The following is a 13,015-nucleotide window of genomic DNA, read 5'->3' on the forward strand; positions in this document are numbered from 1 at the left end:
TCTCCAGGCAGGTTGACTGTCCCTCCTTGCCTTGATAAATCCTCTCCACACCTTATGAGGCCTTGTCCAGAAGGTGCTCAACAATTTGGAGATGGAGAGAGACCAAACCATGAAGAAATTAGTGGATTAATCAGGAAGTTTTACACCAGAAGGGCTCTTAGATAGATGGTCCACCTGCTTCACCTCAGGCCTTAAGAGGAGAAGCATCTTGCTTAGGGGAACATTCAATTTAATGGTCAGAGGGGGAACAGCAAAGTGGAACTCAGTAGACCAAAATGGCCCATGAGCATCCTCCAAAATGAAATTCTGATCACCTCATTCCCAGGCTCTCACCACTGAGTGGCCTCCTGCCCGGCAGCCGTGTTTCCACCTGTGGACCTGTCATGGACCGAACTGTGTGTCTCCCCTCTACACCCCCCCCCCCCCACTAAAATCCATATGTTAAAGCTCTAGGCCCCAGTGTGAAGAGAAGGCAGCTGCCTGCAAGCCAGGACGAAAGGCCTCACCAGGAGCCAGAACCCTGCTGGCACTTGATTTCGGGCTTCAGCTGCCAGAACTGTGAGCAACGAGATTTCTGTTGCTCAAGCCACCCAGTCTGTGGGATTCTGCTTTGGCAGCCCCAGCAGGCCCACACAGAACCCAGCTTCTGAACCGCCCAGTGCTCCTGTCCCATGTGCAAGCTTATAGACCCATCTGGCCCCTGCAGCAGAATCCCTGGTGGATGGACCCCAAGAATCCAGGTTTGAACAGGCTCCTGATGCTCACTGAAGTGTCCTCTCCATGGGCTCTCAAGGGCAGTGAAGGCTGATTCCCCTAAAAACCTCTGGCCACTAGCTCCTCTGATCACCAGCCTCCCTCTCTGTCCAAGAAGATTTCACATCTGGCCTCCAGGTGAACTGGCGATCTCATTCTGCGGAGTTGCTTCGTTTCCTCAGGCTCTCCCTGAGCCCTCTGGGAGCCAAGACAGGGCAGGGCTAAACGGTGAAGTCCGGAAACTCAGATAAGTCAGATCTGAGCCCTGCCCCGGAGGCACTCCTGGTCCACGGAGAGAGCGCTCCACACTGTGGCCTCTCCTGACTCGGCAGATGCGGTAAGAATGGCAGGAAAGGGCGCTGAGCACCTGGGAGCGTGGGCGAGGGTTTCAAGCTGCGGGATCCTGTAGGGCTGGTATTCAGTTGTGTTTCTGCCTGACTTCGGTGGAAGCAGGTTGAGAGCAAGCGCCCAGTCTCACGCTGCCGCTTCCCCTCTACTCTCTTGGGACTTAACAGGCCTCAGTGATTTGTGGGTTCATGGCCTCGGGCTGCTTTCAGCACTACTAAGAGGAGCCCTCCTAGTCCCTGGGGGCAAAGTTTTAAAAAAGCAACAACAGGAGACCCAGTCTAGCAGGACAGGCGTTCAGACCCCAGGAACCCCAGGTTTCAAGCGTAGTTTTCTTCTCACTGACCAGCTGTGTGACGTGACCTCAGGTAATTATGTTGTCTCCGAATTTCCTCAGCTATTAAAGAGAAGAGGGGTAATAAAACAAGCCTTCCTAATGAGGTCCCCTCTGGAAGCCCCCGCTGTCTGGCACTCAGTTATCCTTCAATAAAGGTTAATTTATAGATCACTCCTTTAAAAAAAAAAAAATAGTGATTTGTCCTGCGGGAAGCCTCCTGCAAGAAGATGCTGGTGGCAATTAAGTGTAATAGCCTCTCAGGAAGGACCCAGCTGCATCCTGTCCCACTCACAGGTGCCCACCTTCTGCTAACAGGCGGGTGCTGGTGGCTGGAACAGGGGACAAGGGGCTCACGACCTCGGTGCTGAAATGTCAGCTCCAGGGGGCCAGTCCTTCGGGGCCTGGAACAGGGGAACACCTAGCAGGTGCCCAGTAATCCCTTGCTGAACGAACGAGATGAATCAATAAATGAATGACTGCCCGACACCATCCTGTGGGCCTCTGACTCCTTTTTAAGAGCTTGAGCAAGTCCCTTAACCCCTCTGAGCTGCTGTGTCCCCAGTCGTGAAGGCAGCGGGGTCTGTCCTGGGTCCTGGGTCCTGCAGCAGGAGCAGGAGGAGCAGGGTGAGCGGAGGGCACAAGCGCAGCCGCAGCGCCGCTGTACCAAGCAAGCCCCAGGAGGCACCAGCATAGGCGGCGGCCGGCGCTGAGACGCAGGAAGGCTCCCGGGGGAGGGGCTGGAACGGGATTTGGGGGGAAGGCAGGGGGAGACCCCGGCCCGCAGGGGGAGGCCGGTGCAGGGCGGCGCGGCGCCGTGGTGGCGGCGGACTGAAGAGGAGCCCGCCCCGCCTCCGCCGTCTCCCTGACAACGGCCTCCGCGCATGCGCCCCAAGGCCGGCGGCCGGGCAGGGGCGCGCTCCGAAGCCGGACGCAAGCCGGGCGGAAGTGGCCCTGGAGGGCCGCGCTCTTAAAGAGACCCGCTCCGCCCGGACCGGTTCGCCCACGGGACCTGCTGCGGGTGAGGGCTGGGTGGCCCCGGGGTCGGGATCGAGGCCGAGGACAAACAGGGCTGCCTGACACCCCGCCCCCACGGCCCAAGATGACCTGGGAGGGGAGGGCCGCGAGTGTCCCCGGGGAGCAGTATGTGGGGAAGAAGAGACTATGGGGTTGCACCTCCCGGGTAATAAGAGGGAGACGGGGATCGTGTGACTCCCCAGGACCGTGGACGGAGCTCGGGCCCAGGGCGCTGATGGGGTAAGGGTGGGGGCCCCATAACCGACCCCCCAGCCCCCCGGGAGGGAGCTGGGGCTCCAAGGGAGAGTCGGAGAGCAGGTTGAGAGGCATCAAGGTCCAGCTCCGGGCAGTTACCCTCCCCCATCCCCCACTCAGCCTCCTGCCGCCTCCTCACCCGGTCGGGGCGCCCAGCCATGGCCAGACCACCCGCCCCGGGCTCGGTGATTGTTCCAGACTGGCACGAGAGCGCCGAGGGCAAGGAGTACCTGGCCTGCATCCTGCGCAAGAACCGCAGACGGGTGTTCGGTAAGTGCCTGTGGCCTGTCACCCCCGGGTGACAAGTGTCACCTGGTGTTTCCTGGGGGGGGGGGGGGTGCAGAGAAGTAGGGCAGTGAGGGCCTGCTTTTCACTTGGGGACCCCTGGAAGCCCTATCCCTGGGCGCGCCCCCCGGCCCCCCGCAGGCCTTAGAGCTAATTCCATCATCAGAGCCAGGAACATGGAAACAGCCCAAACCCTGCCAAGAACCACTGTCACCAGAGAGGCTGTTGATTGAGTTCTCACCCGGTGCCAGGCCCTCTGCTGGGCACATTACACAACAGACCCCCCATTTATCCTCAACACTACCCCTTACAGACTTCTCCAAGATCCAGCCTGCTAAATAGAGGTAAGCCTCACCTATATCCTGCTGTCTCTAAGACAAGACATTCGTATTTCCCAGGATGAAGCCAACCCAGGGTTGGGCTGACAGGTCAGCCTGGCATCTGCTGTGAGAGCTCAGCTCCAGCCAGAAGAAACAAAGCACCGGAAAGGTTTAAGACAGAGAATGAGAGGGCAACCCACAACTTAGGACTTTCAGGTCCTAGGCCCTGTGGATGTATCCTAATTTAGACTCTTTTTTTTTCCAATTAAAAGCATTCATAAAGATCTGATCTATTGATTCTAATAAGTTTATTTATAGTAATTGAGAATAGGGATCCCTGGGTGGCGCAGTGGTTTGGTGCCTGCCTTTGGCCCAGGGCGCGATCCTGGAGACCCGGGATCGAATCCCACGTCGGGCTCCCGGTGCATGGAGCCTGCTTCTCCCTCTGCCTGTGTCTCTGCCTCTCTCTCTCTCTGTGACTATCATAAAAAAAATAAATAAATAAAAATAAAAAAAAAAGTAATTGAGAATATGTGTGCCGATATTTCTCCATTGAAGAAACACTGATGAAAAACCTTGCCTCTACATGTGGGAAGTCTAGAAAGTGTGATAATAGTATCAATTAAAACAGTCTCATGCATGCATCAAACTTTAAAAGTATTTTGGTGTTATCTGGAGTGGGCCTTGGTGCAGCTCATAGAGCACAAGTGCTCTTAGCCGAGCTCATCCAGGGATCCTGCTTGTGTCCCAGGCCTCTAATGAGTATAGAAAACCATGGGTGGCTGGCACTGGAAGGCTCTTAAGAGTTGATGGGTCTGATGGGGCAAGTGCAGGTTGACCTCTTGACACCCCACCCCCCACCCCGTTCCCTTCTCACCCAGGGCTGCTGGAACGGCCAGTGCTGCCCCCACCCGTGGCCATTGACACAGCCAGCTACAAGATCTTCATGTCTGGGAAGAGTGGCGTGGGCAAGACGGCACTGGTGGCCAAGCTGGCTGGCCTAGAGGTACCCGTGGTACACCATGAGACCACTGGTGAGTCCAACCATGGAGGGCTTCCCTGGGGTGGAGGAAAGACTGGCCCTTGTCCCACCATTTACTCTGCAACCTTGAAAAGTCACTTCACTTCTCTGAGCCTACACTGTTCAACAGAGATAATAGTACCAACGCCAAAGTACTAGTGGTAGTACTGAGCTGACACAAGACAGGTGCTCGAGGAGCACTACTCTTCCTTTCTTCTTTCCTTCCACTGGATGCTCATTGGCCATCAGGTTGCAACATCTTCCAGTATCCAGTACCTTTGGGTCTCCCTCTGCGTACAAGTGAAACTGCTTTGTCTTGGCTAGGGCTACAGCTGCATCTCCCCAGCCGACTCATCTAGGGCAGGTCGGTTTCTCCATCAGATTGAGGTTAGCGACTGTATCTTCCTCGTCAGGCTGGTGACCCACCAGGGACATGTCTTCTTCCTATTTCTTCCTGGCCACCTACCCCTCTCCACTCTGCCTCCCCCATGCTGAATGGCTGACCCTCCCCAGGCATCCAGACCACCGTGGTATTTTGGCCAGCCAAGCTGCAGGTCAGCGACCGTGTTGTCATGTTCCGCTTTGAGTTCTGGGACTGTGGGGAGTCTGCACTCAAAAAGTTCGATCACATGCTGCCGGTGAGCAGGCAGGTGGGCCTGGGAGGGTCTGGGAGGAGCTAGTTGTCTGTTGCCTGCTCTGCAGGAGCCAGATTTGGGCATGGGCCGAGGGTGCTGCCCCACGTGGGTGAGCTCTGAGCTGGCAGGGGGGACTGGGTCCTCGCCTGAGCTCTGCCCTAGGATAGTCACTCCCTGCTCTGGGCCTGTGGAGGGAGGAGTGAGCTGAGACTTCTCAGGGCCTCGGGTTACAAGCCTCACATCAGCCTCTCCATCCCCAGGCTTGCAAGGAGAAAACAGATGCTTTCCTCTTCCTCTTCTCCTTCACCGACCGCGCCTCCTTTGAAGACCTCCCTGGACAGCTGGCCCGAGTAGCAGGAGAGGCCCCTGGTGTTGTCAGGATGGTCATCGGCTCCAAGTATCCTTTGGGTGGCCCCTAGAACAGTCAGAGGCCACACTTGGCAAGGCATGGAGCAAGGGTATCAGGGACACTGCCTCTGCCCAGTTGTGGGGCCTAGTCCCATGGACTTTAACTTTTTTTTTTTTTTTTAAGATTTTATTTATTCATGAGAGACAGAGAGGGAGGCAGAGACACAGGCAGAGGGAAAAGCAGGCTCCTCAGACAGAGCCTGATGTGGGACTCGATCCCGGAACCCCAGGATCACACCCCAAGCCAAAGACAGATGCTCAACTGCTGAGCCACCAGGCGTCCCCCATGGACTTTATCTTAAAGGCAGCAGGGGCCTCCCCTGCACCAGCCCAGGGAGGAGGGCTAAGGCGGCCGGTAAGCAGGGGCACCCAGCCAGGCTCCTTGACCCTCCTCCAGATTTGACCAGTACATGCACACAGATGTGCCTGAGCGTGACCTCACAGCCTTCCGGCAGACCTGGGAACTGCCCCTCCTGCGGGTGAAGAGTGTGCCAGGGCGGCGGCTGGCGGATGGGCGCACTCTAGATGGGCGGGCTGGCCTGGCCGACATTGCCCACGTGCTCAATGGCCTGGCGGAACAGCTGTGGCACCAGGACCAGGTGGCGGCTGGCCTGCTCCCCAGCGCCTCTGAGAACACCCCCAGCTGATCCCTACTCCCAACTCTCAGGCGACCTAAGGAAGAGGGCGGCAACCAGGTCCTAAGGCCGAGGCAGGAATATCGATGGCATCCTGAGGGCTGGCCAGAGGGGCCTGTCAGGAGAATGGTGCCCTGAGAAGCCTCCTGTCCCAGCAGCACCTTCCTTGCAGAATTCATGGCAGTGAGATGGGGGCACAAGGCTCTGTGGGCCAGGCGACTGAGGGCACGTGGGTGCCCCCCGGCCTTCTCCCTCTGCCCTGGGTGTGTGTGTGGGGTCTAGACTCCAGAAGCTGAGGAACTATAGGGGCAGGGCCCACTGGCCTCAAGCTTCTCCCCCAACTGCCTGTTACCCACTCCCTTTCTGCTGTACCCAGAGATGGTGACTGGGAAGAGGGTTGTCCCAGCCAGGCCTTCGATCAAGAGCCTGTATTAGTTGAGGTGACACCATCTGCTGTACCAGATAAACCCCAAAATATCGGTGGCTTAACTCTACTGAAAATTTTTTCTTGCTGTGCCTCACTTCAGGTAAAAGTGAAGGTGGGTCTGGAGGTTCTGCTGAATGAACTCATGCAGAGACGCTGACCCCAGGGCAAAAGGGGTTCCGGGTTTGCCCTGGGGCATCAACACGCGGTCAGCAGATTCGCAATGAGTGCAAGTGGAAGGTCACCTAGGAGGTTTCCGTGGACCTGGCCTCTGGCCATGTGCCTTCTGCCCACCTTCCTTGGCCAACACCATAGTCACATGGTTACGTGGTGCTGCAGGGCATGCCGGGAAATGTAGTCCACCACCGTGTTAAGTAGGTGAGGCCTCTCTGCAGTACCTTTCTCCATCACGAAGGTGTCAGGCTAGGATTAGGACAGGGGCCCTGCCAGCCTGGGGAATCTGAAAACTCACTTTGCAGGACCAGGGGCTGAACCAGGTGGGGTCAAGGAGTGAGTTGCCCAGTTGGGCAGCTCTGCACTGTGGAAAGCCACAAGGGCAGGTGTAGGAAAGTGAGTGAATTTGCCCACTCTTCTTCACCCCTGCCCCATCTGCCGGAGACACTGGTGAACGCAGGCCGACGTATGGCGGGGTGCCGATGATGAGGGCCTTTATACGTTTGGACACCCCCTGATGGTGGGCTGAGGCCTGGCCTGAGTCTGAGCCAACCGGAAGGGCCAGCCATGTGGCCCCAAAAGCCAGCTGACCCTTGGAGCCCCCTCTTGCGAAGGCAGCACTGGGCTCTGTACACCCCATACTCAACATGCGCGATCACATACTAGCACTTGTTCTAAAACTCTGCCCTTCACACGTATGCACACCTCCTGCTGGCACACACAGGAAGTTCCTGTATACCCACTCTGGCTCACACTCCTGGGCGCACTGTTTGCCTGCATGGCATTTACCACGTCTACCACCCTGGGCTCCACCTGAAGTTTTGTCACCCCTTCCAGGGCCCAAAGGACTGATTTGAGCACCTTCTTACCGCCCCCAGCTCTGGTTCAGAGCTGAGACCTGAGCTCATCCCATACCCCAGACTAGGAATGTCCGTGGGCAGGACCCCATGCCTCTCAGTGGCACAGCTGGTAGACTGGCTACGGCTCCTGGGCCATAGACCCTCCCACTGGAGGCGTCAGCTCTGTTTCTGGGCAGCAGGTTCAGTCTGTTCTTCTCTGTTCTTAGCTCCAGTAGACCTTACCCTAGCAGGCGACAGCAAAGTTTGAGACCCAGTGAAGGTAGCCTCTGTGCTTGAATGTGACCCCGTAGCTATAGATTATCTGTGTTGTGAGCACCGGCTACCCCATGTCCAGCCGGTTATCTCTGGGCTCGAAGCTCCCCCAGAAAGGAAGCTTCTGTGTCCTTCTGCATCTTTCTTGGGCAACAGCTCTGCACCAGCAGGCCAGTTTTCTCCTGGTTAGCCCTGCTTCAGTCAGGGAATCACCCTGCCACCCTCCTTCACCCCAAACCAGGAGGTGAACAGACCCTGTGTTTGCCTGTGTAAGGACAAGGTGGGAAGGGTGGTGGGACTTGGAGCCCAGCCACCCGCCATCGCAGCAGCATGTTCTCAGCCCCTGCAAGACCTGCCCCTGTGCCACTTCAGTACTTAGTAGGCTGCTTGTCCAGGGGCCTCCAAGGCAGTGTAGAACTGGGAAGCCGAGGGAGGAAGGAAGCATTATTACAGCTGGTGGCCGTGCCTGCAGGGTGCTCTCTGGGCAGGGTCACAGGGAGAGTGAGAGGAGTGTGTAGACACACATGTGTGGATTCAGGCCAGCTTCGTGGGCCTGCCACGTGGGCAGTCCCCAGGGTCCCACACTCAGAGGGGCCTTCCCACCTGGTTTAATGCTCTGCAGTTGCCATCTTGGAACTGTGGACACCACAAATTATACAGCAAGTCCTGGTGTGTTGTCCAGGGACAGGGTCTAGGTTCCAGATAAAGCTCCCCTCTCAGGACTTGGAGACAGAGGCTGCTTCAGTGAAGTGTCACAAGGGAGGCCCATAGGAGAAGGGACCATCTTCTCCTGAGGTGAGGGTGGGGGTGGGTTGTGCTATGGCCCTGCCCTGCTCCTGATCTTCCCTGAGTCAGGACTTAGAAGCCCCGCTTCCTTCCCCAAACAGGCTCTCAAGGAGTCCCACCCCCTTCCCTACAGATGGGGAGTGCCTTGGACGACTTGTGTCCATCCCCCCCCCAAATTTATCCTTTGAAATCTGAATCCCTAATGCCCTGGTATTAGGGGCCTTTGGGAGGTGATTAGCTCTTGAGGACCGAGCCTCAAGCATGGGATTAGTTCTTTTATGAAAGAGACCCCCCAGAGCTCTGTAGCCGGTCTACCCAATGAAGACACAGAAAGTGCAGGCTGTAAGCCAGGTCCTCAAGGACCCTGCTGGCACCTTGATCGTGGACTTCCTGCCTTCAGAGCCGCAAGAAACAAATCTCTGTTGTTTATAAGCCACCCAGTCTGTGGTATTTGTTATAGCAGCTCAAACAGACTAAGATAGAGAAGCTGAGGTCCAGAGGGGGACAGGTGTTTGCCCAAGGTCGCAGAGCCTTGAAACAGCCCCGAGGCTCTCGGCCCTTGGCACTCCCCTCCCTTGAACCATCCCTCCCCTTCATCCCCTAATGCTGTCTGGGGAGGCAGGGGGCGTGGGGGAGTGTCCAGCCCCTCACAGGCCCTTTCCAGGTTCTCCCTGCTTTTCCAGCTGAGAAGCCTGGGACTGCCCCCGTAGGAGGGGAATGCAGAGCTGGCACCTCCTTCCTCCCTCTCCTTCCCTTTTCCTCCTCCCACTGCCCTTCCCAGGCCACGCAGAGCTGGTCAGTGAAAGGTTCTTCCCTGCCGCCAGCCAAATCTGGCAGGCCTCCTGGGCAACTGGGAGGAGCCCCGGCAAGAAACCTGGCCCCAGGATAAGGAAGGGGAGCTGGGTGGGCTTCCAGGGCTCTGGCTGAGGCCAGGGTGGGGGTAGAGTTTCCTGTCTTGCTGAGGATCTCTTAGCCCCCGAGCAGCCTGGTGCCAACTGTGATCCCTGTGTACCAGGCACAGACTTGGAGATGGGTGGGCGGGGAGTGCCCAGATGGAGGCAGGAGGCTCAGGAGCCAGGACCAGTTGGAGCTGTTTGGAGTCCAATCCCCAGAGGGCCAAGCTGGGGGTGGAGAGTGAAGGGTTGCAGGGCTGGGGGCGGTGGAGGTTCTTCCCTCCCTGTGACCTCCGACCCAGAGCCTGGGACAGTGGGGGTGGGGGAGGCTGGTGTTCAACTCTATTCTAGAAAGTGGGGGTGGATCCTGGGAGCAAGGATGATTGACTGAGGGGGCGCAGGAGGAAGGTGAAGGAGAGCTAGAACCTCGGACCATTCACTTTAATTCCTGTGTGTTCGTCTGTAAAATGAAGACAACAGCAACACCCCCTTTCTTCTTTTGAGTTGTAAGTAAATGTGTGTAGAATGTTCAGCGCCGCAGGAGGCAGCAAGTGAAGGGCACAGTAAACGCTGGCTATTGCCTTCGTCCTTGCCTTCCGGTAGAGGTGGCCCTTGTTGGGCTGAGAGCAGCTGGAGAGGAGGGAGACCGGTCGGGTCGCAGATGGGGGGACAGCGAGGTGGCAGTTGCCCTGCATATTCCCCGGGGGTGGGCGGCTGATGGGCAGAGGGAGGGGCAGCCCAGCTGGGTGGGGAATGGAGGAGCTCCTGGCACCTGCAAGTGCACCCGGAGCCCCACCCCCTCACTCCGGTCCTGGGGCGCCCTGGACGGCGATGGCACCCAGAACGGGCACCTGGACCACGACCATGTCTGTGCTCCCGCATCAGCATTTATGCCTCAGACTCCCGGGGCAACATTTTCTGCGCAGGAAGAACCACCTGGGTGAGACCTGGGCCAGACAGGACTCTTGCCACACATCACGAGGGTGGAGTAGCCGCCCCACGGTCCCTCTCTTAAATCCCCTCTCCCCTAAATCCCAGGCAGCTCTGGTCTATTTCTTGCAACGGGCAGTTCCACTTGGAACTACACCCAGTCCCTCTTGCGGCAGCGCAACTATTTCCTTGAATTTCAGCTTCAGGGGGACCGATAAGCCCAGTCCCCGGCTCCCCGCCCAGGAGGGAGGTGATGATGCAGACGGTCCTAACCGGCCCCCGGCCCGCGGTGGGACAGTCTTGAGCTCCTGCGGGAAGAGCTGCTGTGACCCCCGCGGAGGCCGTGGAGTCCAGTGGGAAGAACCAGCGCCCTGGGCTGCGCGGCGCCAGCTGCGTCCCCCAACGAGCTCTGCAACCTGCGGGAGCGACTTCGGCACCTCATCTGTAAAATGGGCTCTACCGTAGGGTCACCCCCAGAGAAGGGCTGGGATGCTTAAGTGGACAAAGTGTGTTCAGCGCTCGGCCCAGGGCCTGGCACCATGGACGTGGCCCGTACAGTGGACACAGCAGCCACAGCTTGAGGTCGCAGCCCACTCGGGAGTCTCTCCACGTTCATACGTGGGGTGCTAGTTCCCTTCCTCGTTTGAACTTCAAAAGAGAAAACGCGCATCAAAGCGCTTTTGGGCTTTTTTTTTTTTTAAAGATTTTGTTTATTTATTCATGAAAGACAGACAGAGAGAGAGAGAGAGAGAGAGAGAGAGAGAGAAGCAGAGCCACACACAGGCAGAGGGAGAAGCAGGCTCCATGCAGAGAGCCTGAAGTGGGACTGGATCCTAGGATTCCAGGATCACGCCCCAGGCCAAAGGCAGGTGCTAAACCGCTGAGCCACCCAGAGATCCCCCAAAGCGCTTTTGAAGGCGGGAAGGACCCTCGTGCAGCGGGACCTGTCACCCCCAGCCGGGGTCGCAAGGCAAGGGACTCGGGGCTGGGGCCCACCAGGAGACCCTGGCCCCCGGGAGCACGGGCCCGCCCCGCCCCACGCCGTGGGCTTCGCCAAGCTGAGCGCACCTGGTTCCACGCGGAGGACCCGGGAGGGGTTACCAGGGGTGCGGAGTGTTGCCAGGTGCGGGTGACCCTGCTCTGGGCCCCCGGGCCTGACCCCACCTGGCCTCGGACCGCTAGGCGGAGCAGCTGCGGCGCCTGGGCGGGCGCGACTCTGCAGCAACCCGTGGCCAAGCGGCCCGGGCTTCCCCGGCGCACAGCCCGCAGCTCCTCGCTCCTCGCTCCCGGCTCCCGGCTCCCCGCACCCCGCTCTCCGCTCCCAGCTCCCGGCACCCGGCTCCTAGCTCCCCGCTCCTAGCTCCCTGCGAGCCGCGGGAGGCGGCCGGGCCTTCGGCGCAGGGGCCGGGCGCTGTGCTCCCAGGCTCCGCGGGGAGGCACCACTTTAGGTCTGGAGCCAGTCCGCGTCCTAGCGGCCCGCGGTGCCCCATTCCCACCTCCTCAGTCCCCCTCGGACGCTCACCCGCTGGAACACCCCAGCGCAGGCCGAGCTTTGTGGGCAGATGGGCTCTCTGGCCTTAGCAACCGGAAGGTCGCCGCCCTGGGTCCCCAGCCTGAGACGAGACTCTGCAGTCCCGCTGTGTTAGGTCTGGCGCTGGGCAGAGGGCTCCCGCCCCGGCTCCGCTCACCGATTCCTGGGCAGGGATTACTAGGACTCCTACTTCAACACCAACACGCTGAGGCAGGGGTGGCGAGACAATCGCCTGGGAGGGTGGAGCTGGGACCTAAGTGGGGAGCTGATGGCAGGATTCTCTCTGGCAGGCGGCAGTCTGCGGGAAGATGGCCATTGCCGTTGCTGGCAGGGGGAGTCTACACTGCAGCCTTCCCACTGCATGAAGAGGAGAGGACGCAGGCTCAGCTCTCTCCTGCTCCTGGGGCATCAGGAAGGAATTCTGGGACTTCCCTGCAACCCTCCCTCCTTTCATCTGCCTAGGGCCCCTTGGAACCGCCCAGACCCCGACCCTCACCGATTGCTGTATTCATACTGGACCTGCTGGAGATGCTAGCACAGGTACCAAGCCCTGTACCTTGTATGAGTACCTTGGGAAGAAGGTGGCCATCTACTCTGGCTAGATGAGTCTGGCATTGGGGGTGGGGGCTGGGAGCTGGGGTCAAGTGCAGAGATGGTGGCTTATGGACTTTGTTAACCTCTTTAGGCTTTTGCACAGCCTGGCTGCTGCCTGGCTGCTGCCCTTCTGGGCACCTTGGTCTTTATCTCTGACCTTATCTGCATGGGCACCAACACACCATGAGTAGCTGGAGCTGGGGGCAGGGGGATGGGCTGGGTGGGCTGGATTAGGTGGCTGGTTGAGAATAGACCTTTCCAGGATGAGCACCTTTTGCTTATAGGGAAAAGATCTAGGCCATGAGGGTGCATTCCTCATGTGCCCTCTCTGCAACACTGTGCCATGTGGAATATTTCCAAGATCTGCCCCATGGCAAGGTGAGCCAGGGACAAGAGCAAGGGAATGGGTAGGTGTTTGGGACACCTGGACCTGGCTGCAGGGAAAGCAGTGCTGGCCACACAGTATGTCCTCTCTCCCTCCCTTGCAGTTGGGCTATCTGGTGACTGTGTTCTTCAGCATCTTCATGTCCTTCCAAGCCACAGCCTTCCTGGAGCCGTGGAAG

At 58.6% G+C, this 13,015-nt stretch overlaps 1 protein-coding gene and 1 long non-coding RNA gene across 5 annotated transcripts; both read left to right on the forward strand.

The window, feature by feature from the left end:
* The first annotated feature begins 584 nt into the window (after positions 1 to 584).
* Positions 585 to 6,497, forward strand: CPLANE2 (ciliogenesis and planar polarity effector complex subunit 2). 3 transcript variants are annotated; one of them, XM_072828180.1, is made up of 6 exons: positions 585 to 1,090; positions 2,825 to 2,974; positions 4,191 to 4,343; positions 4,844 to 4,968; positions 5,226 to 5,362; positions 5,771 to 6,497. In XM_072828180.1, the coding sequence occupies exons 2-6, from the start codon at positions 2,863 to 2,865 to the stop codon at positions 6,018 to 6,020; spliced, it is 777 nt and encodes a 258-aa protein (XP_072684281.1). In that variant the 5' UTR covers positions 585 to 1,090; positions 2,825 to 2,862; the 3' UTR covers positions 6,021 to 6,497. The 3 variants fall into 3 exon arrangements, with proteins under 3 accessions (XP_072684281.1, XP_072684280.1, XP_072684282.1); XM_072828179.1 differs by lacking the exon at positions 585 to 1,090 and adding an exon at positions 2,297 to 2,453; XM_072828181.1 differs by lacking the exon at positions 585 to 1,090 and adding an exon at positions 2,464 to 2,689.
* Positions 6,498 to 6,816: 319 nt separating this feature from the next.
* On the forward strand, positions 6,817 to 12,997 carry LOC140634357 (uncharacterized). 2 transcript variants are annotated; one of them, XR_012031868.1, is made up of 3 exons: positions 6,817 to 9,903; positions 12,321 to 12,398; positions 12,941 to 12,997. It is a non-coding gene; the product is annotated as an uncharacterized lncRNA (long non-coding RNA). The 2 variants fall into 2 exon arrangements; XR_012031867.1 differs by lacking the exon at positions 6,817 to 9,903 and adding an exon at positions 9,913 to 11,775.
* Positions 12,998 to 13,015: the final 18 nt, after the last annotated feature.

This window comes from Canis lupus, chromosome 5 (assembly GCF_048164855.1).
Source record: "Canis lupus baileyi chromosome 5, mCanLup2.hap1, whole genome shotgun sequence".
Lineage (NCBI taxonomy): Eukaryota > Metazoa > Chordata > Mammalia > Carnivora > Canidae > Canis > Canis lupus.